Raw genomic sequence first — 26,409 nt, forward strand, 5'->3', positions numbered from 1 at the left:
CCTCTTCCTTCTGGGCAGAGGATGGGGTAAGAGTGACAGACCTTTTGAGCATGTGAGGAATGCAGGCCTGCCTGTCATTGAAGGTTGGTGGTGCAAACCAAGCCATGAGTCTGTTCCTTGCTGGTCTTCTGACAAACGGTGGGTTCTTGCAGTGCTGGGACATAAAGCAAATGCATTTGGTGGCGGCATTTGAATTTCCAAGCAGACAAGCGTGGCTAAGCCGGTCCCTGCATGTCCTGGCTCCCTTTCTGTTTCCCGACAAACTCCAAGGGGCAGCATGCGGCATTAACAAGTCATTTCCTGCTTTTTTAATTTTGACAGGATTCAGCTTGTATTTTAATGACTTCAGGTTGTGCTGTAAATTAAATTTTAATTAGATCAGGCCCTTGTATAAGCAATTAAGAAGGCCTCCAAAGTGAAGACAGACCAGCTGCTGAGCTGGGGAAGCCTGGGGTGATAGGGAGTTGGATTGAAGAGACGAAAGGTTTTCCTCCCTGGCCCTCAGAGGGCAGAGTTTGGCAACTGAGGAACTTTGAGCTCCAGGCTGAAGTTTTGGGGGTGGGGAATAAGCCCTTCTGTTTCGTCTACAGCCAGTGTTTGAATGGCTGAGCGCAGTGTCCCTCTGCCTGCCTGTCTCTGTCTGTCCATTTGGCTCTGGACATTCCCTCTGGGGAGGCAGAGGTTCTGATGACTGTGGGCCTGATTCTCCTTTGCCTCTTTGCACTGTAGTGACATTTCCAGCCACTTAGGGCCCTTTTGCACATCCGGAGCAGTGTATGTGACAGTCAAGCCTGGTAGGGTCCATTTCAGTTACTCCCTTTCTCGCTGGGGTGGCTAGGACACAAGCACAAAGTGATAGGGGCTATGGAGGGACCTGTGAGCTGTCTCAGTTTTGCCCTCTGAGGTCTCAGTGCTTATTATGCCATCCTTTCAGTGTTTGTGCTCCCAGCAGGTTCTTTGGTTAGTGAGCTGGGTGCTCATTCTTGCTGTATGGAGCTTCGTGGCGTCTTTGGGTGCTGGTATGCGGTCTGCTTCCTGATTGCTTTGAATAGCCACCCTTTGGACTGAAGAGAGGCCTGTCGTTGGGCAAGTGCTGGGCTAGAGCCGTGCTTGCGTGGGGTATGATTTGTCAGAAGCACTTTGTGTCTTTAAAAAAATAGCTCTTGCTGCCAAGAATGAAGATGGGAAATTGTCAGGCTCTGCCTCTCCCCTCTTTCAGTCTGCAGCGTCCATTTATTCATCTATCTTCTGTCCCCGTCAATCCATCTGCTGTGGTGTATCTGTTATCTGTCTGCCCATCTATCCATCATTTATGCCTCTTGCTATTCAGACCAAACCTGATTTGCTTTTGCTCAGTATATTGGTCTTTTTGCAGACCCAGAGAGCTGCTTTTAACCCACTCAGTGGCATGCTCTAGGAAGGCTCTTCCCTGACATGGGTATGTTCCTGGCGGTACCTTCACTTATGTTGTAGCAGCCCCCCTGTTCCCTGCATCATGGCACTGTGATCGTGACATTATCAGCTGGTCCTAAAGATCATAACTGTGCTCTCTCAGATGTCACTATTATGGTGATGGTTTTAAATTATAAGCTCTTTCTACTCCCTTTCCTGCTCGATTCCTACTAAGACCTGGGATGATGCTCCCACAGCCAGGGACCTGCCCTCAGTTACTAAAAGACAGGACCCTGCCCCAAAGTGGCTACAGCCTGAGGAGTAGAACACAGCTGCAGTCTTGACTGTCAGCAGGCAGGTGGCACAAACAGGCAGATGATGCTGGGCTGGCTGATGGGACTCACTTGGCCTTTAAGAGGGAAAATGCCATTGTGCCAGTCCATGGGCACCAGCTGTGGGGCAGCTAGCCAGCCTGCTTGCTTGTGTTCTTTTTTAGCTGCCCTTTGGACCAGCTGGAAGAACAGAGCTGCGCAGCAGCCTCAGAACCACAAAGCTTACTCATTAACTGGGAGTGGGAGATAGGAGAGCATGAGAGGCCACCCCTCACCAGCACAGGGCCCTCTGAGGAGAATCCGCTTCGCCCCTAAGTGGGGATGCCTGACTGATCCTGGAGATCTGACTTAGCTATAAGCTTTGTCTTTTCCTTCGCAAATCATCTGCCCTCCTCCGATGCTGACACCTATGTCTGTTCTCATCAGCCGGCCTGTGAGCAGATGCGAGCTACAGCTTCTCTTCATCCCATCCAGCTCATAAGCGGGACTGTCAACCTTGCTTAGCAAGGACGGTCTTGTGGCTGAAACACAGGGCAGAGAGCTGGCTGCTGTAGGAGCTCTGGTTGGCTTTGCCATGGACATGCTGTGTGACCTTGGGCTCCACTTCTCTATGCCTCTGTTCCTCCTGCTGCCCCTTCACAGCCTGAAGCCTGCCCCCTGCTGACATCACCACACTCCATCCTTCTAAGCTTTTTTCTGTGTTGCTCAGTTCTCAACAGAATGAGTCATTGACCCAAGTGCCTTGCTTAGCAGACTGTTCCCCTACCTTGTCACACCATTCATTGATTAGCTGCACAATTAACTGATGGCCTCACTAATCTGTTGCTAAATCTGTGGCTTGCTTAACTTCCCCATTGATCTACTGTGTTATTGAGCCTTTGCTAATTCACTCTGCATTTAGTTTTTTACCTTCAAGCCTGCTCTACAGTTTGATCTGATTAACTGCATCCCTGTCTCCTAACTGTTTCTCTCCCTAATCAACTCATGGTGTCCTTTGCCACTGATTTACTTCTCAGCCAGCTCCAGCATGATTGGTCACTGCTTCCAACCATGCTCACTACACTCCCTTTTTTTGCCTCCTTGTCTCCCACATCTTCTATCACCTTCATCTCCTCATCCCTTTGAACACCCCATCAGTTCTAACTCCTCTACTCTTGTTTCCTCCTTCCCTGGCACCAACGCCACAACGTGCCCCCATCCTGTTCCTTGATAACTGCACTCCTATCCCCATAATTCCCTTTACCTCCTCCTCTCCTCCTCCTCCATCTGGAATGCTCATTCCATCTAGCCCATCCATGACTGCTTCATGTCTTATTCCACCATAGCTCTGCTCGCAAAGAAACCTGGATCCCCCAGTTGGGCACTGCCTCACAGCTGCTATATCTTGCATTGACCTCTTGTTCTCTCACACTTCTTGCCCTGAATCATCCCCAAGGAGCATTAGGCTATGGCTACACTGGCGCTTTACAGCAGTGCAACTTTCTCACTCAGGGGTGTGAAAACACCCCCCCCCCCCCGAGCACAGCAAGTTACAGCGCTGTAAAGCGCCAGTGTAAACAGTGCCCCAGTGCTGGGAGCCATGCTCCTAGCGCTGTAAGCTAATCCCTTCGGGGAGGTGGAGTACCTGCAGTGCTGGGAGAGTTCTCTCCCAGCGCTGGCGCCATGACCACACTCGCACTTCAAAGCGCTGCCGTGGGAGCGTTCCTGTGGCAGCGCTTTGGAGGTTCGAGTGTAGCCATGCCCTTAGTGAGAGTGCTGAGTTTCTCCTGTGATTTCCAATCCCTTCTACCACCACCTTCCCACTCATTCTTCTCACTGAGCCACACTCAGTAACATTATGTTCTCCTCTGCCCCTCCATAGAGCAGTCATCCACTGTCCCTCTGACTCCTTTCTGTCTACCTTGCTCTCTGATATTAGTATTTATCTCTCCTCCCCCACCTTATCTCCTTGAAATCTCTGTGGCAAGGTTTCATAGATCCTAAGGCCAGAAGGGAGCACTGTGATCATCTAGTCTGACCTCCTGTATAGCACAGGCCAGAGACCTTCCCCGCAGTAATTCCTGGAGCAGGGCTTTCAGAAACAAATCTAGTCTTGATTTAAACACAGGTAGTGATGAGAGAATCCACCATGGCCCTTGGTAAATTGTTCCACTGGTTAATTACTCTCCCCATTTACAAAGGAATGGACTGCTCCTTTGAGGGACAATCTGGAGCTCTGTGCCAAAGCAGCTGGGCACAATCAAGAAGCATCCTGTGCTGTCTTGGGGCTGGGTGTGTCTATATAAACAGGAAAAGGAAACTGAGCAAGAGAGAATGCACCAGAAGCCACACTGGCTGCTACAGGTTGTGTGCCACCTCAGCTCCAGGACACTAGCCTGACTTTGATTTCTGACTATAAGTTTGGTTGCTCTGACTCAAGACTCTGAGATCTGGGCCGTATGAACTGGTTAAGCTGCTTTTTCCCCGATGTGGTGGCTAAGGAAAAGGGAAAAAGTCAGGCTGTCTCCTTGAACAGTAAGAGAACTAGGAACTATGCCAGCTGGGCTTTGTTTGGGGGTCTTAAAAGGGACAGGGTGTTTTGGTTAGCTTTTTGGCCTCGCTCTCAGATACTGTACAGTCCCCAACTCTAATCCTTACCTGTCTCTGCCTTCTTACCCTCACCTCTTCATTTGCCTTCAGAGCTGGGTCAAATCTCCCATTCATCAAAACAGCCACTCAGGCAGCCTTGTCTTCACCATACACTAGTTCTTCTTCAGGCTCTCCATGCCTTAGTTCCATCTCATCTCCTCTGACATTGCCCACCTGCCCCCTTCTTCCCATCTCTGCAGCTCCAATCCAACAGTGACCATAACTTCTCTACTACTCATTTCCCTACTCTGCTCTCTTTTCTAAGCTGAGGATCACTTCACTCTCTCCTTGACCACCTACCCCGGGGCGGGCAAACTTTTTGGCCTGAGGGTCACATCTGGGTATGGAAATTATATAGTGGGCAATGAATGCTCACAGAATTGGGGGTTGGAGTGCAGGAGGGGGTGAGGGTTCTGGCTGGGGGTGCGGGCTCTGGGGTGAGGCAAGAAATGAGGAGTTCAGGGTGCGGGAGGAGGCTCTGGGCTGAGGCAGGGGGTTAGGGTGCGGGTTGGGGGAGGGCTTTGGCTGGGGGTGGGTGCTCTGGGGTGGGGCTCGGCATGAGAGATTGGGGGTTCAGGAGGGTGCTCCAGGCTGGGACTGAGGGGTTTGGAGAGCAGGAAGGGGATCAGGGCTGGGACGGGGGGTTGGGGCATAGGAGGGGTCAGGAGTGCAGGCTCTGGGCGGCGCTTACCTCAAGCAGCTCCCAGAAGCAGCAGCATGTCCGCTCTCTGGCTCCTATGCGGATGCACGGCCAGGCAGCTCTGTGCACTGCCTTGTCTGCAGGCGCTGCTCCTGCAGCTCCCATTGACCGTGGTTACCTGCCAATGGGTGGTGCTTTGGATGGGGGCAGCATGCGGAGGGGGGACATGCCACTGCTTCTGGGAACTGTGCGGAGTGGGGCATCCAGACCTCGCTTCCTGGCTGGAGCTCGAGGGCCGGATTAAAACATCGGGAGGGCTGGATGTGGCCCCCCATGACATAGTTTGCCCACCCCTGTTCTACCCCCTTCTCTCCCATTTTAAAGTTGGTACCACTATCTCCCCACCCTCACTTGCTCCAACCCCTGATTCCTCTTCTCTTCACTGAGCCTCTCAGGAGAAAGTCCCATGTGGACTTCCGATGCCACAAATGTATTCTCTCCTCTTTTGCTTTTGCTGTGTTGCTTGACAAGCAATATTATTTCACCCTCAATGGATTCCAAACCCGCAATCCACATTGCTTATTTTCAACCTTTGACTCCCTCCTGAAATTCTCTCCCTTTGCACACCATCTCACCAGCTTCTTCACAGAGAAGATTGATGGAATGGGCTGTGATCTCTCTTCTTTTCCTTGTCTCTCCTGCACTGACACTGAAGTTGTCCCCCTGCTCCCTTCATCTGACCCCTCAACCTGGCCAAGAGATCCCCTCGCCTCCCACTTCCTGCTTCCCCTCACCCCCCACTCTTACCTCTTCCTCATTCGCCTCTTTAACCACAGACTGTCCTGTGCCTCTTTCCACTCCAAAAATTACCCTTGACCTCACCTGCCCCTCCAGCTACTAATTAATCTCTCTTTCCTCCTCTTCTTCTACACTGATTGGGTGAGGACTTTACAGCCTTGGCCTAGAGCTTCTATCCTCCAATTTCATCCTTGATCCCCTCCAGTCCAGCTTTCTGCCCTCCCTGCTCCATTGAAATTCCTCTCACTGTGATTTCCACATGCCTCTTCCTAGCCAAATAACTTGGCCTCTACTCCATCCTCATCCTCTGCAACCTGGCTGCTTTTGACATGGTTTATCACACTCTCCTGCTTGAAATCATGGCCTCCCTCAGCTTTGATACTGTCTTCTCCTGGTTCTTCTTCCATTGTGCTTTTCTGGACATTCCTGCAGCATCTCATGGTTTGTTCTCTTCCTCTCCTTTCCAGCTTTTTCTGGGGATCCAGCACTGGGCTGTGTCCTTGGCCCCTTCTCTTTTCTCTCTCTGTGTCATCCCTCTGAGTGATTTCACCCACTCACGCAGCTTCAGCTACCTACTCTTTGCTGAGGACTCCTGTGTCTATTGCTCCATTCTTGACTTGTCTACTGCCATCCAATCTCACCTCTCAGCTTGTCTCTTGGACATTTCCTCTTGGGTTTCTCACTATTAGCTAAAACTTAACATGGCCAAAACAGAACTCCTGATCTTTCTCTCAAAACTCTTGCCACGCTCTCCATTCTGTGCTACTGTTGAACTTGCCACCGATTAAGCCTGAAACATGAAGGTCTTCCTCAACTCCTTCCACTCCTGTCATGTCCAGGTGATGTCTACATCTTGCTGTTTTTTCCTTCAGAATATGCTGAATAGCTCACCTCTTCTCTCTTTCTGCACAATTAATACTCTTACTCAGGTCCTCCTCATCTCTATCTTCAGTACTGCAGCCTCGTCCCTACGGTTGATGTTAACAGATGCAGCTACATTGAGCTACACCAGTTTACATAAGCTGAGCATTTGGCTCAGTATTTCCAAAAGTTCTAGGTTTAGCAATCCTCTGCTGACCCCCCATGTGGCAAGGTGTTGTTACGGCCCTCTGGATATATCCAATGGGCTGGATAATCCATAGTCAGCTTTTTAGTTTGTACCCTTGTTTGTTTTGCACTAATTAGGTAGTTGGACATATAGTGAGCTGATTTTAAATACCTATCTCTGAGTGTGTGTGTGTGTGTGTGTGCGCGTGCGTGTGTGTGCAGTCTTTTAGGTGCAAACGCTTGCATGTGAGTCTTTGCAGGGATAAATTGGAGATGGACATGAGGCTAACTGACTAGTGGTTCTCTGGAGGGCCTTACGTATAGTTTTGGCTCTGTATGTTTTGGATGCTCTATATGCTGTGAAGAATCCCTTGGCTATCAAATGATGTATGCTGTGGGGGCATTCTTAGAGCCTTCTGTTATGAGATCTGTAAATCCGAGGTGGGGGACATGTGTAGGGCTAAAGGGTGCTCATAGGTGTTGGTTTTCCCAGTGCCTAGAGCAGCCCCTGCAGGGTCTGAGAAAGTAGCCTAGCAGGCCCAGCCCCTAAGCTCCTTGTTTTTCCTTTTTCCCCATTTGGGTTGTCAAAAAGCTGCTCCGCTTCCCTTTGAGCAAAGATCATCATAAGGAGGAACTGAGCTCCCTGGTGGGAAGCACTGAACAATGCAGCATATTGTTGTGTCCCCATTTGGCCTAATCTTCCAAAGATTTGAGGCTGCTTAAAAGCTGCAGATCCCCCAGCAGGCCTGATTGGTATGGCAACCAGCAGGTGATCCTCTTTTACCTCTAATTTAGAAACCAATTGCTGCGGAAGGTTTGGGAACCTCATTAGTAGCCCTGTTCCCTGAGACGAGCTGAGCGACATGGAATCGCCAGTGTCAAGATGGGTGTTTTTTTCTTCTCCCTAGTTTGGATGCATCCTAAAGGTTGCAGCCGTGAATCGCCACATACTTGGAATGGTTACAAACACTGGAGGAAGTGGTGGGAGGGTCCAGGTCTCTTCCAAGTAGAGAGGCGGGAACAACTGTACAAGAGTATCTGTATTTTCCCAAAAGGAACCAGACTGGAATCTTGGAGTCCTCTCTTTTGCTACTAGCGAGCAAATACAATTGAGGAGCTGACTTCCCTCCAGCTCTTTGTGAGCCACAGGGCTGAGTGCAATTAGCCATCTGTCCTTTAATCATCTGATTGCCCAGGCTAAAAGACATCTTTGGTGTCCATATGAAGATTTAAATTGTCAGGAGTCCAAGGGAGGACTCTGTGTATCTGGCTGCTTCCGTACCATCCCCTCTGCTTCACTCATCTCAGCTGTGTTTGGCTCCTGAACTCAGGGAGACCAAGTGAGCAGAGACCCCCAACCCAGCAATGGGATAGGAAGTATCATTATCCCCACCTTATTGATTGGAAAACTGAAGCACAGAAAAATTTAAGTGATTTGCTCAAGATCAAAGCAATGAGAAATTAAGTGATTTGTTCACCCCATTCCACAAACAGTCCCACTCTCCCAGTCTCTGATTTCTCTAGAGGTTCTTCCCATTATGTGCATGTTTCGAGGCTATGTTCTGGAATTCCGGAAGAAGACACTAAGTCTACTGGCTATTCTGAAGGAGGCAGTGGCATTCCACGAATACCAGTGAATAGCGAGTACATCTGATGTCTGTACCAACTGTGCTTGGGAAGTGTGAAAATTCCCAAGGAAATGTAACCAACACACTGTATCCAATATTCCCCTCCCAAAGCCATTCACGCTGTGGCCATTTCACATGTCATGTCTTCTGACTTTCTTTAAAGTGAATTTCACATCACTTGGAGATGCTGGATGGACATCCTGGTGACTGATGTTTTCCATTTATCTGTAGAACTGGAACAGCGTGGACCGCGGCCTGTTAGAGATATGTGTCACATGCCTAACATCAGACATAAGCTACGTACATGAAAGTAAAGGCCTTTCTTGGGTTTGGATTCAAACTTTGCAGCATGGCCTATCGCAACACTTACTTTTCTTCGAATGATTGCTGATGTGCATCCTAATAGGTGTGCATGCGCTGCGTGCACTATTGTCGGAAGGTTTTCACCCTAGCGGTACCCATCGAGTCGGCTGTGGAGATCCCTAGAGTGGCGCCTTTATGGCAGTGTATATAGGTCCCTGCTGACTCGCCGCCTGCTCAGTTCCTTCTTACCGTCAGTGGTGGTTGTTGGAGCAGCTCAATCTCTTGCATTTTCAAGTGCCTACCTCAGGCCTGCACAACATGCGGCCCCCAGGCCACATGTGGCGCACGTGGGCTCACTGTGCGGCCCGCGGGCAAGCGGCGGGGTAGGGCTGCTGGGTTTGCCTCCTGCCTGGGCGGCCCCACCTCACAACCCCACGTGCACCGCTCTCCAACTGCCCAACGGCCAGAACCGCACATGTCTCCATCTCCCGCTCCCCCTGCCTGGCATACAGCAGGTGTGTCACTTCTGGGGCCCACTGAGGCGGGAAGCACTGGGCACGAGGCAGAGCCGGTAAGAGCCGAGTGAGGGGAGGGGCGCCTGGCCTGGGCTCAAGCCGCAGCTCAGGGGAGGAAGACTGGGCCAAGACCTCCCCCCAAGCCCTCCTTCGGTTGGGGATGGGGCAGCTACTGCGCTGGCTGGTCCCAGGGTAGCCTCCGTAGTGATCAGGGGTGGGGTGGGGTTTGAACTGTCTGTGGGCAGCCAGGAAATCCCCAGGGGAGATGCGTACATACGTGTATGTATGTGTGTGTGTGTGTGTGTGTGTGTGTGTGTTTTGCACTTGCCCTGCCCTGACTGCTGCCCCCTTCCCTGGTCCAGGGACCTTCCCCCTCCCCAGCCCTTATCACACTGCCCCACTCCCTTCCCTGGGGCCCCTGTGTTTGTGTGGTGGAGTCACATCCAATCCCTTCACGCTGCCCCCCTTTCCCCTTCCCTTAGTTCATCGCCTCAGAAATGCTCTTCAAACTGTCCCCCTTTTCCCCTCCCCTTATTTCATGGGGAGGATGACAAGCCGAGTGGGTGGGCTGGCAGCGGTGGCGAGACTTTATACTTGCGTGGGGGGGAGACGAGGAGGCAAGCAGCAAGTCAGTGGCTGGAGGCGGGTATCCGTTTTCAGTATTTTAATTTTTGGTGCTGCTGTGTGCAGTAATATAGTGACCCCTAAGGGGATGAAGAGGGATGTGATGGTGGGGCTGAGCGGGGAGGGGGAGGGTCCTATTTTACTGCTGTGATCTGGTCACCCTATGCACGCCGTTTTTCCTCCTCCCACCTAAAAAACCCTTCCTTTTCAGCCCACAGCTGTTTCCGCGGGGCGGCGCTGGGGAAGGAGGGTTTGTTTCTGTGGGGCGGGGCAGCGTCGGTGTGTGTGTGTGTTTCCATGGGGCCGGGCTGCGCTGGGTTGGGAGATGGTGTTTTGGGAGGACTGGGTGGCTCTGGGGGGGTGTGTGTTTTGGCAGGGCCTGGGGATTTTGGCCCTCAGCTGTTTTCTTTGGAGTAGTATGGCCCTCGCCGTTTTACGAGATGTGCAGGCCTGGCCTACCTAGTGGGTCCCTTTTCTAAGTTGTTAGTTCGTGATATAGTAATTTGTAATTAGTTGAACTTGCTTCGGTGGTTCACCACCCGGCCCTAGTTTCCCCGGGCATGGGGGCATGCCTCCGTCGCAGGAGGTTAAGGCATGCGAGAGGTGTGCAAAACCTATGCTCACAGGCAATCCGCACGCTGCCTGTCTCAAGTGTTTAGGAGAGGGCCATCAGACAGATAAGTGCCCAATTTGCAGGAGCTTTAGACCCAGGACTAAGGGTAAATCTACACTACCCACCAGATCGGCGGGTAGTGATCGATCTATTGTGGATCGTTTTATTGCATCTACACTAGACGTGATAAAATCGATCCCCGGTCGCTCTGCTGTCAACTCCGAAACTCCACCGCCGTGAGAGGTGGAAGCGGAGTCGACGGGGGAACGCCAGCGGTTGACTCGCTGCCGTCCTTACTGCCATGTAAATCGACCTAAGATATGCTGACTTCAGCTGACTATTCGCATAGCTGAAGTTGTGTATCTTAGGTCAACTCCCCCACCCCAGTGTAGACCTAGCCTAACAGAGAGTGGGCCTATCATTTGAAGCTCCTCCTGATGGAGTCAGCCCTCTGCCCACAGTCGGGACCAGAAGTGCCACCGGCATCATCGGTGTGCAGCGCCCCCACCTCTGTGTGGGATGTCCCGGCACTGAGGAAGGACTCCTCCAAGGAGCACTGGCACTGCTCCCAAACCTGTAAGGCCAGTGCCACCAGGCGGCACCACTCAGTCCCCAGTGCCACATAAGAAAAAGAAGCAGACGGGGTCGTTCCCCTGTCAAGACACCGTAAGGGGATTCCAGCGGGGTACGTCCTCCGGTGGAATACCCGTGGTCTGGGCCTCGAGACCCGGCAATGTTGACTCTGGCCCCAACAGGAGGCCCGTCGAGTCCGGTGCTGGTGAACTCCCCAACTTGGGAGGATTTGGAGGAAGAGCTCGACCTTCCCTCCATGCCGGACTCGTACAAGGCAGCACGGGACCTCAGTGCCATGACAGTGTAGTCCTTGGCCCCACAGGTGTGGGCCCTGGCACCATAAGCCCAGGCACTGTCAGCAGCACTGGAGGCGGCACCAGCTGCAGTGTCTATCCTGGCACACATGGGGCTCCAGCACCCTTTGCGGCACTGGTGGCAGTAACGCCTCTGGTTCATCATCGTGGCAAGCCTGTGATGTTACGGTGCCGCTCACCATCTCCCTGGTACCACTCCCTGGCACAGACTACTCGTCCAAGTTAGACGCAGAGTCCTCTGTCTCTAGACGCAACCACTACTGCTCCCGGTCCCAGCACCACAGACTGGTGGAATCATTGGCACTGGTGGTCGCCTGGCCATCCCGGTGGCAGGGCCCAGTCCAATGGCCCTATGGACCCCTTGGGCCTACCATCAGGCTCAGGGTCATGGCTCCAGGCTGGCATCGGTGGCATCTGCGCCCTGTGTCCTGCCCCTCAGCAACATGGCTGGTTTGCCACACCCTCAGGGCTCTTGAGGACCTTGCTTGAGACAGAGACTCTGGACTGTCACGCTTAGGCGCAGCACCCGAACCAGTGCCATCAGTGACACTAGAGCCACCTTCAGTCACGGGAGGCTCCGAGGTACCTGATCTGGCCTCCAAAGAGCCAGAAGGGCAGGAAGACACTGTCCTACGGGCCTCCACCTCCACATCAGACGAGGCAGTGGCGAGCACCACCACCACCCTACCGGCAATGGTCACCAACGGACACCAGGACCTCCTTAGCAGGGTGGCCTTAAACATCAGTCTCCAGGCCATGAAGGAGTCTGATCCAATGGTGGACATCCTTGCACCTGAGGTTTCTTCTAGGGCGGCCTTGCCCCTCATTAGAACAATCCAAAACACCACTAGGGTGCTTTGGCAGACTCCGGCCTCTATACCACCCACCAGTAAAGGGGCCGAAAGACGCTATTTTGTGCCACAGAAAGGGTATGAACACCTTTTCACTTATCCCCAACAAGGGATCCTGGTGGTCGATGTAGCAAATCACAACGAGTGACAAGGACAGCCGGGTCCCTCGCCTAAGTCACAGGATGCTAAGAAGCTGGACCTTTTCGGCCGGAGGGTCCACTCGACTGGGGGGCTCCAGCTTTGAGTGGCCAACCAGCAAGCGGTACTCAGCCACTATGCTTTCAACTCTTGGAGCTCATTGTTAAAGTTCCAGGAGTTACTCCCAGCTGTTCTGCCCAAGGAGTTTAATGTGCCCCTTGAGGAGGGCAGGATGGTCTCCAGAACCTCCCTCCAGGCAGCATTAGTCTCGGCGACTCAGACCATGACCATCACAATGAGGCATAGTGCGTGGCTCCAGGTGTTGGGGATACCACCTGAGATCCAGAACACAATCCAGGACCTCCCCTTTGACTGAGCAGGCCTGTTCACCCAAAATACAGACACTCACCTGCACACCCTTAGGGACGTGCAGGTGACTTTGAAGATCCACACCCCTGCACCTCAAAGAAAGCCTATTAAGCCTCAGCCCTTGTCCCACTCTACTCTGGGCCTCCTAGGTGAGACTCGTCAAGGAGACAGGGCAGAAATAATATACATTTTTATACATGTTAAGCATTCTGATATCCTGGTGATGGGCATAGTATAAATACTGGGATGGGTAATGTTAAATCATGGGGGCGGGGGCAGAACATTGGCTTTAGATGTGTTGGGGGCAGATGATGAGCCTGAGCATAGACTCTCCAATGCAGATGCCCTGGGAACATCTCCTTGTTGGGTGCCTCCTGTTTGAAATCCCATTTCATTGTTTTGGTGCCCACTCTTGGTGCTGCAGTGCCAGTTGGACACGTCTTCTGCAGGCTGTAAAGCTTTGAAAATTCATTCTCTGGGCTTTGTTGCAATAACCTAAAATAACTTATTGAGCTTCGGTTTCCTGATGAGCTGGTAACAGCTGAGTTAAAGGCCCAAGAGGCACAACAGCAAGGAAGGCTCTTGTTTGGTTTGTCATTTTAAAAAACCGAGAGAGATGTGAGCTGTCTCTGGTCTGCTTTTAAAAACAACCCCAACCTTTTTTATTTAATACTGTCCTTGATCTGTGTTTGATACTGTGTCACCTGCCTTCAGGTAAGAGCTGTAGATGCTTCAAATGGATTGGAGCGTTGTCCGTGTTCCCTCTCACCTCTCGAAGGGACCAGTCTCGTTGTCAGAAATGTGATTTCTTTAGAGCGGCACACTCCACTGAATCATGACAGATCTTGCTTGCTCTGCAGGTAGCAACATTATGCTAGAAGGACTGGTTTCGGCTCTCCTGCAATAGACAAACGAGATTGGAACAAGAAATTGATTTCCTCCATTATCTCCATTTTACAGATGGGGAAACTGAGGCACAAAAAATGTAACAGCAACATTTCCAGATGTGACCATTGAATTTTGGATTAATTTTCAGAGGCCCAACCTGAAATATTTGGGGGCTGGTTTTTGAGAGGTGCTGAGCACCCAGAGAATCCCCTGACTTCATCTTGAGTCTTGGGTGTACCATGCTTCTACAAACCAGGCCTTAGGTGTTCGAAGCGCCTTCTGAAAAATGTTGTCTGTAACCTCTGTGCCTCAGTTTCCCTAGCTGTAGAATTGGAATAACACCCGCCTCTCATATAGCAAGCATCCTGCTCTTCAACCTGTTTTTTAGCACAGCTTTGACGCAGTCTCTGAACCGCAGCTTCCTTGGAGCATCCTGGAAGGGTGTTGAGCTTTCGCAAACTGTTAAGTGAGAGGTGACAGGGACCTGGCTGCTGCCACCATACCACTGCCGCATGTGAAAGTGGGGAAGGCAGCAGTCAGTGGCCATCAGTAGTGGCACTGTGGCTTCTGACATTTGCTGTGTGGTGTGGTCTGTGATTTCACTAGCTCAGGCTCCAAGGGAAGTTCATCAGCTCTTGGTTTTATGAATCAGATTGAGGCAGATTTCCCTGCAGAGCTAATATCACACCCTGTTCACTCCCATTTCCTTTTGTGCAGTACTAGAAGTGATTGCAGGGCAGGATCCACTGGCATAAGGAGCTCTGCATGTGAGTAGTAGGGGCTGCTGCAGTCAAGATTGAGGACAGAACCGTGTGGGTTCCCAGGACTGCAATTGCAGGGGTTGCTCCAGCAAGACAGATGGATCAGCAGAGCTGTAGGAGGAAAAGCTCCCATAGCAGCAGCCAAGGCTGTCTAAAGCCCCTTGTGGGGGAAGAACAAACATTTCCCCAGAAGCCCCTCTCCCCTAGACACGCAAAGCTAAGATTCAGTGTGTATCACCGTTCCACTGCAGGGTGTGGGATGAGTTGTAAAGGGGATTTGCGGGGGAGCCTCCAGCCCTGGGACATGCTTCGTGCCAGCTCCCTGAGCACCCGTGCGGGCATGTATACTGGGGGGCGAGGTGTCTGTGGCAGAGATGTGGCCTTTATGCTCTAGCTGTGAGTAGGGAGTGGTGTTGTAAATGCTGCACAGGTCATGGGGCACGATGAGGACCTCTGCGTTGGGCACCCAGGCAAAAAACATTCACCTGGGTTTGTGCAGCGGCTTCATGCGCTGTCCCTTGCTTCACTACAGTTCCTCTAGGAATCATTGTTTGAAAAAAGGTTGCCCTGCTGTTGCTATTGACCGCCTGTTTTGCTAGCCTGGCTCGGCCTCCCGTTCATCAGCTGGGGAGCCCTGCACAGTATCCCCCATTTCATTATTAGACCCAGCAGCCAGTTCCGGGTCAGGAATCAAGAAGGCTAAAGACTCATGCAGGTGTGGCCCTCTTGGCATGAACCTTCTGGGCTTTTAACATTGGTGTTTGTTCATAATGACGCTGTGCTGGGGGCGAGGCTGCCCAGAGCTGCCCTTCCTGGGAGGTGTGGGATTTCAGCCCAGGCAGAGGTTTTCAGCAGGTAGTGGGGCCATTCGCTGCTGTTTCTAGTGTGCCGCTGTGATCCCTATCATTCAAACACAGAAATGTTAGCTTTGTGCTTGTGATTGTCATGGGATTAACGGAGCAGCAGAAGAAGGGATGGACTTGTGGACAGAGCGCAGGCCTTGGGAGAGCGGAGTTCAGTTCCTTGCTCCACCACATGCTCCCTGTGGGACCCTGGACAAGTCACTTACCCTCCACATGCCTCGCTTTCCCCATCAGCAAAATGGGAGTTGATACCTCCCTGCTTCAGATAGAAAGGCATAAAATCCAGCCACGAGAGGCAGTGACAGTGCTGTAGAGAGGTTCTGTTGAGGAGTTTATTCTCCATGGCACATTTGCTTAGCAGAGAGACTTCTTGAGGCAGCTAGTGATGGTGGAAGCTTGTCTGCTAGGGCCTAGACCGAGACCCCTCAAACTTGCTGCACACTGTCTGTGGTCACGGCTGTCAATAAAGACTGTACAGTGGATACAAGCTAGTAACTTAGGACTCTCTTGTACTTCCACCTTTTCATGTTCTCTGTATGTATAAATATCTTCTGTCTGTGTGTCCATTCTATGCATCCGAAGAAGTGAGCTCTAGCCCACGAAAGCTTATGCTGAAATAAATGTTAGTCTCTAAGGTGCCACAAGTACTCCTGTTCTTTTTTTTAGGAGTCTCTGCATCCCATCCCCTGCGTTGTTCATCCCTTTATCTCCTCTTGCTGTTTAAAGTCCCCTTTCCAGCACCGTCACCCTTCCCTGCTGTTCTGTTAATGCAGCTTGAGTCTTTCATCTCTTCTGCTTCCCAGGCCCTGCAGCTGTGGAGCAGGGATCGTGCTGCAGTGAGTTGGCAGAGGCTGTCTCAGCATCGGGCTATTTGGGGACATGGGTTTGAGCCTGTGCTGTGCATCCCAAAATAAAGTTACCAGTTATTTTAAAAGAAAAAACAACCTGCCTGCCGTCTCCGCCCCCAAATCAAAGCATTGCCATCAACAGTCAGCCCCCTCTGCCAGGCAAACTGTAGGAGACGTCAACAACGCAGCTGCTGGGCGGGCGAAGTGTGGGTGTTAGTCAGAGCGTCCAGCTGTTCTTTCAATGCAGAGTCCGTCCCCCCAAGTCCCCTGAGCCTTGCTGGTTTGATCCTGTGTGGTACCAGTGTGAGTCTTCTCCTGTTCGCGCCCTCCTTCCGCCCCCAGTCCAGCTCAGCTGGCACCTGCGGGTTCAGAAACGCATGCTTCAGAAAGCCGCCTCTTCCAGCAGCTGAGGCGGAGCTGGGCCCATCAATGGGCTAGTGAGGAGGGAGGGACCGGGGGATTGTGGCCAAGGGGGGGGGGGGGGAGTTGTCTGAAATCCCATGAAGTAGCCTCAAACTCCCTTCCCTCGCACTTCTGGAAGGAGCTGTCTGAACTGTCTTTCCTGGATTATCTGAATTACTCCAAGAAGAACTGAAGGCTCTCACGGCCATGCTGAGGGGTGGGCTTTCAGGCTCGGCAGGGCCTCTGTGGAGCCCCCTTACTCGTGTCAGTTACCAAGTGCTTCAGTAACAGACAGCAGAGGAACATCTGCTTCCCAGGGCCCTGCGAGTGAAACACAGACACTGGCCCAGGTTCATCCCTGTGGCAAATCCATTGAATGCAGCGGGGTTCACACCAGGATTTAATTTGACCCCATCTCTAGGCTGGTGGGAGAGGGGGCCAGTTCCCTGCCAGGCATAGAGCTGAGTCCTTGAGGCCTCTGCACAAGTTTCAGCTTGTCCTGTTGAAGAGGGTTTGATTTGCTTTGGCTTCCCCTTCTCCTAAAGATTGCTTTAACCCTTTGGGTGCTGGCTGTCACAAAGAGATTCCATTTCATTGGCTTCATGGCAGGACAGGGTACACAGGTTAAAGCCCAAGGGTTTACCTGGACTAGCTAACATGCCTTGTCTTCACTGGAGTTATAATGTGCTAACTTAACATGGGTTACAAATACACCTTTTTTCCTGGTGACGACACAGCCTCTAGGCATAGGACAGATGCAACTGTGGGAATGGGGTAGATGGGGTGGGCTCCATTGACACTGGTAGCAGTTCATCAGGTGTTAAGCTGTGCTGATGTAGGTTGGCAGGGTATGGTGTAACCCCGTGTACTGGCAGCGCTGGGGAAAGCCTCCTAATGAAATCCTAGCTAATGTCATTTGGGGATTGACTTGAAAGATCTGCTGTGCAACCCAGCATTCTCTGAGAATCCAGCATTCTCCCCAAATGCAGCATCCTTTGCTCAGCTGAGGACACTGGGCCAGCGAAGGTTGGCCCTGCCCCATAACTAGCCCCCCTGGATGGTTATCCTCTGAGGAATCAGTCGGTTCTGAAACACTCATACTGAAAACTAGGATTGATTTTGTCATCTAACCAGAAATGCTCTGGCGTTAAGTTTGCACAGATGCAGGGCCGCAACTCACTGTCAGTGCAGAGTAGAATGCATCCCCATTCCACCCCAAGAAGAACAAGGTAGGGCACTATACCATGAATAGGCTGTTCTGAACCTTGCGGCCTCTCTATGGGTCTGGAGCAGAGATCCTCAGCCTCTTTTCATACCATTGCCTCCCAGTGCAGCTACTCACTGAAGTCCTCCTCAGATAGCTCCCATAGTCCTTTGCATGCTCTTGTGATGCTGGATGTGGAATGTGGAAATGGGCACAGTGGTTGAGTGGTAACTCCAGGAGCCCAATCCTGTTATGAGATGAGCATCCTCTATTCCTTTGACTATCTTCTCTCTCCTCTACCCTGTGCTATCCATGGTATTTCTAAGGCACCTCTTGTGATATCTGAGTGCCAAGTTGAGGGGTGTCAGCACCTTTCAGCATCTCACCAGTTCGGGCCCAGGTGTCTGAGGTGGACATGGTCCAAATGACTGGACTTTGGCCTGAGACCAAGGCTAGAAGTAGAGTCACAGCTCACTTGAGTGTTACAAGTTACTGACTGGGAACTGCTGGTCAAGAGAATCGCATTGAGAGATGGCCTGTGATGTCATGGTGCTTGCAGAGTGATGGGATGCAGGGCTTAACGTGTGCCTGTGCTCTCTTTCAGGAGAGGAAGCTGTGCGCCCATCCCAGGCTGGAGATCTACAAAGGGGACTGCATCTATTTTGTGTGCCCCCTGGCACGCCAAGGGGACTTCTATGTGCCAGAAATGAAAGAGATGGAGCGGAAGAGCAGAGTGGCAGAGGCAGACGATGCACAGACAGATATCACAGGTACCTGTAGGGCACATGCCTGTTTCTCTTGCTTTCCTGTTGAAGTCAGTGCTTTCCAGGGTAGATGGGATGCAGGTGTCCCCAGACCCCTTTGAGGCAGTGATGCTATATCAGAAATGGGCAAACTATGGCCCATGGGCCACATCTGGCCCGCAGGGCCGTCCTGCCGGGCCCCTGAACTCTCGGCCAGCCCTGGCCCCTCCTGTGTTGTCCCCCCTCCCCCGCAGCCTCAGTTCGCCATGCCGGTGGCGTGGCTGGCTCAGGCCAGGTGGCGCGCCTCAGGGGAAGATTTACCAGTGAACACAGGGTGCCCTGGTACGGGCCACCCAACAAACAGGGGGACCCAGGGCCAGGCACTCAGGCAGCTCAGCACCGGTGCACCTGGGGGGAGGGGCTGCACTGAGGGGGCAGAGGAGCAGGCGGGCAATGTAGGTGGTGGGAGCGCGGGGAATGTGACCAAAGGACTCAGGAGGAGCACTCGGCGGCCGCACAGCGGACTGGAGAGAAGCAGCACTTTGAAGGGGAAACTAACACTTCTCTCCGGCTGTGAGGCTGCCCTCCTGAGTCCTCCGCCCATTTTTGCAGGGCCAAATTCCAAAAGGGGGTGGGATCCCGGGGAGGCAGTTAGGGGCAGGGGGTCCTGGGAGGGGGCGGTCAGGAGACAGAGGGGGGGTTGGATAGGGGGTGGGGTCCCGGGGGCGGTTAGGGACAGGGGTCCTGGAAGGGGGCGGTCGGGGGCAGGGAGCAGGGGGGGTTGGATGGGGCTGGGGTCCTGGGGGGCGGCAGGACTGGGTCTAGGCACCAACAAAGCAAGCACGTGCTTGGGGCGGCGCAATTCCAGGGGCGGCATTCTGGCTTCTTTTTTTTTTTCTTTTTTTGCTTGGGCAGTTGCGCTCTCAGAGCTTGAGGCGGCAAATGTTTTGCTTGGGACGGCAAAAAACCTAGAGCCGGCCCTGCCCAGGAGGGGGTGGTCAGGGGACAAGGAGCAGGGGGGATTGGATAGGGGGTGGGAGTCCCGGGGGAGCTGGCAGGTAGCGTGGGTGTGGATTGGGGTTGAGGCAGTTGGGACAGGGAGCAGAGGGGTTGGATAGGGCGGTCAGGGGACAAGGAGCAGGGGGTGTTGGATGGGTCGGGGGTTCTGAGGGGAGCAATCAGGGGGTGGAAAGGGGGAGGGGGCAGATAGGAGGCGGGGGCACAGCCTTCCCTACCCGGCCTTCCATACCATTTCGCAACCCCGATGCGGCCCTCGGGCCAAAAAGTTTGTCCACTTCTGTGCTAAATGGACAAAGCAGACATGGTGGAGGGGGAGGCTGGTGATTTTACTCCCTCCATTCACTGAGCAGCTGGAATTGAAGCATCTTGTTTCTTTAAAGGAACAACATCCATTAAGTTCCAGCAGGGCCCAGAGCCTATAACACAATTACTCCTGTTTTCAGACAAGTCACCTCCTATCCCTTAGATTGAAATAAGTGTTGATCTTGTCACCCACTTGACCCTGGGGGATAGGCCACATCTTGCATAGTACATGGTCCAACTTACAATGTCAAACAGTAAGCTGGTCTCAATTTGAACTATTGTGGTGCTACTGCCCTACTTATGATAGTGTTATTTGGATACTGCAACTTAGTTATAGTCACTTTTTCTCCTCACATAGCTCTGTCTTGAGCTCTTGTGCATCTGTCATGTTTGGAATCCCGAGTAATTTAAGCAACAACTTTCTAGAGCCAGTGCTAGAATTATCCAATGGCATCCAGAGATGTGATGAAGTCTGTGTATCTAGAAAGGAAGTGATTGTAATGCCTGTAGGGGCGTGACAGCAGGGCTATGCTCTCCTATTGTGGCACTACTGCTGTTATAACTCAGGCCATGGCTACACTTACAGTTCTGCAGCGCTGGTAGTTACAGCTGTGTTCGTACAGCTGTGTAGGGCCAGCGCTGCAGTGTGGCCACACTGACAGCTACCAGCGCTGCAGTGTGGCCACATTTGCAGCATTTGCAGCGCTGTTGGGAGTGGTGCATTGTGGGCAGCTATCCCAGCATTCAAGTGGCTGCAACGTGCTTTTCAAAAGAGGGGGATGGGGTGGAATGTGACAGGGAGCGTGGAGGAGACAGAGAGAATGGATTTTTGGAGTTAACACTGTTCTCAGCTCCCTGCCTTGCAAGTTCTAAGGACTGGAAGACACACAGTGCCTACCTTCAATCATTTTAAAAGTTCTGACCCCCTTCCCCCACCCCTCTCTCATTCACTAAATGCAAATTATGTACTCCTAAATAGCCGTCAGACCAGATAAGCATCTGCTCAACATGGACTTCCCCCTCCCCCTCTGCCATGTGAGCGTGCTGTTTCTCTCTTCAAGCAAACAGCTGTGAACATTCCAAAGTAATTCCCCTGCCTGCCTCCGCTCGCTCAGCAAACAGGAGCTGTGTTTGTTTTTTTAAATAAGCAGTTTGGCTGAACTCCGAGCTCTCCCTTTCTTCCGGTTTGTTGTGGACAGGAATTCTGGGATACCTCCTTATACCCCGGAGGTCAATAAAAGCGCTGGTGGGGTCCACACTTGCTGACCAGCGCTGGAATCACTACACCCGAGGCTCGACCAGGTGTACAGCCAGCGCTGCAACCAGGGAGTTGCACCGCTGGCCGTGCTTTGCAAGTGTGGCCACATCCTAAGTTGCAGCGCTGTAACCCCCTCACCAGCGCTGCAACTCTCTAGTGTAGCCATGGCCTCAGAATGCTAGTTGCTCACCTCATGTGCTCACACGTTCGTGGAACCAAAATATATGTGACTCATAATTGCTCTGTATAAGCTGTAAATATTTTACATCTGGGACATACGTTAGATGATATACTGTCTTGTGAAATACTGTGAAAGCAGCCCCTTTTGCACATTTCAGGTCAGATACACTTATGTAATATGCATTTAAAAAGTGACGTACTCTTTATGTGTATGTCACATGCACATCTTTTCCACATGGGCAGTCTTATGATATTGTTCTTTAGCACTTCTTTAATTTAGAATTTCTTTCATTCGTAATCACGTGTACCATAAACGCAAAAAGGGGAAGCTGTTTTCTGAGATCTTTGTTTATTCAGCAATACCAATATCAGGACAGTCAGAGGACAGTGCTCTCAACTCTTCCCCCTTTCCTGTAGCTTTATAATGGGCTTATCCGTGATCTGATCACATGACGCTGTAACGTAACATGCTGTTTGGACTAATGCTGTGTTTTCTTGCACTGGATTGGTACTCTTTTCTATAACTTTAGGTGCTGATGCACAGCATTGGACCAGTCAGATTTTTATGAACAGACACATTCTTGTGCGCATTTAATTGTTTGCTGTGGTTACATGTGTACATTTTTGTCACTATAGTTTCAGAAATTGGAGTCTGTATTAACTTGGTGAGAAAATGTGGAGAAAAACTCTAATGTGTAGACCCAAGGGGCAGAGTTAAGGTGTTCGGCGCCTTCTCTCTGAACTACCTGACTTTAATTTAACATGGGTTTTGGTCAGTATTATATGTATTTATATTATATATATCTAGCTTCTATATAGGTATAGAAAAATAGAGATCTCTTTATGTAGAGAGAGAATGAGAATGAGAGAGGATGTTCCCCAGAGATGGTTAAAGTTCCACTTGCTGACTAGTGGCTGGGCGAGGAGGAAGTTATTTTGCAGCTTTCATGTCATGAGACGTTTGGATTTTCCATGTGTGAGTTGCGATGCAGTGCTGTCCGCCCAAGTCTGCAGAGAGCCAGCCTGAAACAATGGCCTTGAGAGGTTTGAATTGCCTGGAATGTAAATGTCACTGTTGTTTACTTCACTGTTGATCATTTGAGCATAAACAATAGTGGGAGTGTGGGTGGAGCTGTGCTATATTGTGTGGGCCCTGCATAGCCACGCCCCTTTCGCACCCATTCCGAATTCTTTTCAGACCTGTTCCATGTGATTTCATAATGTCAAAGAAACCCAAAGCAACTGTGACACCATTTTAACCAGTAGGATTTCAGTGTGTGAATAAGAGCAGACGAACTGCATGATGGTTGGCTGAGTTACCACCAAGGTCATAACCCCAACACGCATCTCTCTGATGTCAGCATCTCACCAGTGTTAGCGTAACTGCCTTGAAGTCAAACTCTTAAGTCAGCTACTAGAATAATGGGGCCATGCAAGTATCATCTGGATAGAAATCACCTCTTCAGGAAGGACTGCTAGTGGCATGGAGAGACTTTCATCTCTAGCTTGCTGCTCGGCATCCAGTCCTGGTAAGCAGTGACCAAAAATAGTTCCTCTTTGATGGCTGTTCAGTATGAAACGAATTGTTGATTTTAGGCCAGTTTCTAGTGGGCAGGAGACCACAACAATGAATCCCCAGCATGTGTGGCCTGCTTGTTGGCAGTCACAGTAGAGAGCCCAAGGACTGAATGGGCTATGGGGATTGAACAACTAGCTCACTCCTTGAAGGGATCCCCCCAGGTGTGGCTTGAGACCCATTTATTGGGGACGCCAAAACTGCCATTGACCGTGCTGTTCCTGTTGTGGAGATGGAATGACCCGAGCTGCCAGTACAACACCTATCAGCAGCATGAACGTTTAGAAAGAAATAAACCCGAAATAGACAATTCTCAGGTCTACCTGTGGCACTGCCTGCTGGCCATTAACATTGCATTCAGATCCAGGGAGTAGGACAGGGGTCAGCAACCTTTCAGAAGTGCTGTGCCGAGTCTTCATTTATTCACTCTAATTTAAGGTTTCATGTGCCAGTAATGCATTTTAATGTTTTTAGAACGTCTCTTTCTATATGTCTATAATATAGAACTAAACTATAGTTGTATATAAAGTAAATAAGGTTTTTAAAATGTTTAAGAAGTTTCATTTAAAATTAAATTAAAATGCAGAGCCCCCCGGACCAGTGGCCAGGCCCCGGGCAGTGTGAGTGCCACTGAAAATCAGCTTGTGCGCTGTCTTTGGCACCATATCATAAGTTGCCTACTCCTGGAGTAGGACATCCCTGGCACTCTCTCTGTTCTTCTCACAGCTGAGTTAAAGTCAGGCCTGGCCTGTGAGTTGAATAGAAAGGTTTCTTTGTGCTTTTTAAAAAAAATGTCCCATCCTGTCCCCCCTGCCCCCCCAAGCTGTTCAGAGCAAGTTCATCCCGGGTCAACCGTGCACCCTGGAGGGGTCAGGAATGTAATGACCCACCAGCTCCCAATGTTTCTTTATTCATTTTCTCTTGATTTCTTCTACTCCCTATTTTCTGGCCATGCGGGTGTTGGAGGAAGGCCACAGTGGCTCAGTTCTGACCCACAACTTTGTTTCCTCACTTACACAGGTTGGATCAGCACTTGACCCATCAGATTGCTCTCTCCATCCGCCCAATTTTGTAAAGGTCTCTGTAGAGTGGCCCATGTCAAAGGGATCAGCTAGCAGCCTGTTCCCCACAGGGGACCTCACTTCTTGGGCCAGATTCTCAGTGGGTGTAAATCAGTGTAACTGTCGTGTATATATCGCTTTAGATTTAGTTCTCTTTGGTTGTGTTGTATGTATGCTATCAGGTGGTAGCTGACCACGGGATGAGCATGGTCAGTGCCCTTTCCATTGGGCCCAATCCTGTGTGATGCTGAACCTTGTCTGAGTGGTGTTGTGCCCCTCCTACTCCCAGTGAGGCAAATGGGAATTGAAGGTGATGAGCACTGAGCAGGATTTGACCCTTTCTCATCAGCCTCTCCTTCCCTTCCCTCTTCTCATTCATCTGCGATTCTAAGGCCAGGTCACTTCTGGATCATGGGATCATCCTGTCCAAAGCAATTAGCAGATAGCAAGATTTTAACATACCTCCTTCCAACCCTCCTTCTGGGTGTTTAAAAAACATGTCTTTCAGAATTAGGCAAAAGGAAATTCACAGAGTGTCTTTTTTTTTAAACCTACTTTGATTTCAGAACAGCAATAATACTTAATAATACCCTGCCCTGTTACAGCACCTTTTGTCTGCAGTTCTCCTAGCTCTTTACAAACAGCTGTATTAAAAATTCCCAAGTCTGTTTGAATTAATGATTTCATTTGTGAATTTCCAGCAGAAGGCTCCGCCATTTCCCCACTGACTTTTGATGCGAACAGTGTCATTCAAAACCCAGCGACCTGTAGATGTGCAGCAAGGGCTTGGGGTTTTGAAGTTGAGCAGTGATCCTGTGACCTTGGGGAAAAAAAAAATCACAGCTATCTGTCTATCATCCTTCCTCCTTATCGAGCCGATCTCCGAGGTGCTGAGTGCCCTCCACACCGACTGACGTCAGTAACAGTGGAGAGTGCTTGGGATCTCACTGGATTGGGCACGATGTGTCTATTTAATCTATCTACACACTGGCAAAGACTCTGCCTTCCTCTCTGAGGACTGATGCGCTCAGCATACATGCTGAGCATACTGGGAGGAGCTGGGTGCTCAGGCACCTATGTGGTTCAGCACTGTTTCCTTCCCTACTCTGCAGTCATAAAGGACATTGGAAAGACCGAAGGAAACTGATGACTCTCCAGGGGGCCAGTGTCAGTCACAATTAGCTTTGTTTTGCACTTAATTATTTTCAAGGGCTTTGGCACCAGCTATGGGCCCTGAGAGCCCTCACTCCAGCCTTGCCTTCAGCGGGACACTCTCTGACGTGAGCCTGTTGCCACAGGAATGAACAGAAGGTCAAAGCAAACAAAAGTACCCCCTTGCTGTGGGTGAAAGGAGGGCTGTGTTTTCTGGAGTGACTGGAGACTGATTCTTGTTGGTAGGCTCTGCTGATAAGTTCAGATGCTGCATCTCTACAGTCATACCTGCTGCCTGTCTAGCCAGAATGAAGGTCGTCCCAGAGCATCCTGTGGTGTCCCCCGGTGGGGAGTCGCCACTGTCAGGGGACTAACTTCTAAGATGGAAGCAATGATGGTACAGCATGGCTCTGTCAATGTTCTTCAGTCCTGACCTGCCCCCTTCTGCCCTGCTTTTCCAGTCCTGGGCTCCCCCATGCTGTCTGCTGCTGCTCCCCAGTCCTGACCTGCAGCACCCACTGCTGTGCCAGTCCTTGGCTTCCCTTAAGCAGAGATTGGCAATAAACTCAATTGCTTGGAGGCTTTGTGATGTGTCCAGGGAGTTAAACTGGAACGAGCCAAATCTCCTCCTAAGGCAGGGTTTGAACACCAACCCTGGCTATGGCACTACATCTGCCACCCGGTCCCTCAGGATCATTCCTTCCTTTATCTTCCCTTTCTCTTCCCAGAGAGCTCTCCAGCATCTCTCCACCCAGCACCTGGTGCCAGAGGAACCTGCTCGGTGCCCTGCCGGTGTCACAATACGTCTTCTTTAGAGGCGGGCTGCAGCTGCAGCTCCTGCTGGGGAGGGGCCTGGGCAAGGCCTGTACTGCCATTTCCAATAGCGTGTGCCACCATTTCAGTCTGACAGGCTGGGCTGCGGGCACCCCTGCTGCTCTGCCTGCCCCTGCCCATCTCCTGGTGCCTTTTGTGCTGGGTGTGAAAAGCTGTGATTAGCTGCGCCTCGCCTGTTATTACATTGATCTATTATTTAGCGTGAGATGCGATGAATATTTGATAGGGCTCAGAGCCTGGCTGGGGGGAGAGGGCCAGCTCGCTGAAAGGAAGAATTATGGATTAGGTTCTTGTGCCACAGCGGGAGGCCGCTGAAGCTGGGTGAATCCTCTCAGCTTCCAAGTGTGATGCACGGAGCCGTGCTTCACTTATTAACCCTCGCCTGCCCAGAATGGTACAGGCCTTTGGATGTTCCAGCAGTTGCATGCCCCTGTGGCTGCTCGGCCTGGTCAACAGCGGTCCCCTCTCTCTGGGCCAGTGAACGCTTAAAAGAGGGAGAGATTCCTGCGATGTAGGCGTGAGGCGATGGCAGCTGGAGGTGGTTACAGTTA

At 51.3% G+C, this 26,409-nt stretch overlaps 1 protein-coding gene across 1 annotated transcript in view; it reads left to right on the forward strand.

Moving 5' to 3' along the window:
* TEX264 (testis expressed 264, ER-phagy receptor) overlaps window positions 1–26,409 on the forward strand; it is a 140,729-nt gene that overhangs the window by 89,632 nt on the left and 24,688 nt on the right. The window contains exon 4 of the mRNA XM_050957886.1: window positions 18,336–18,501. Within this exon, the coding sequence (XP_050813843.1) occupies window positions 18,336–18,501 (166 nt within the window). The remainder of the gene's footprint in view (window positions 1–18,335; window positions 18,502–26,409) is intronic.

The sequence above is a fragment of the Gopherus flavomarginatus genome, chromosome 6 (genome assembly GCF_025201925.1).
Source record: "Gopherus flavomarginatus isolate rGopFla2 chromosome 6, rGopFla2.mat.asm, whole genome shotgun sequence".
NCBI classification, from domain to species: Eukaryota; Metazoa; Chordata; order Testudines; family Testudinidae; genus Gopherus; species Gopherus flavomarginatus.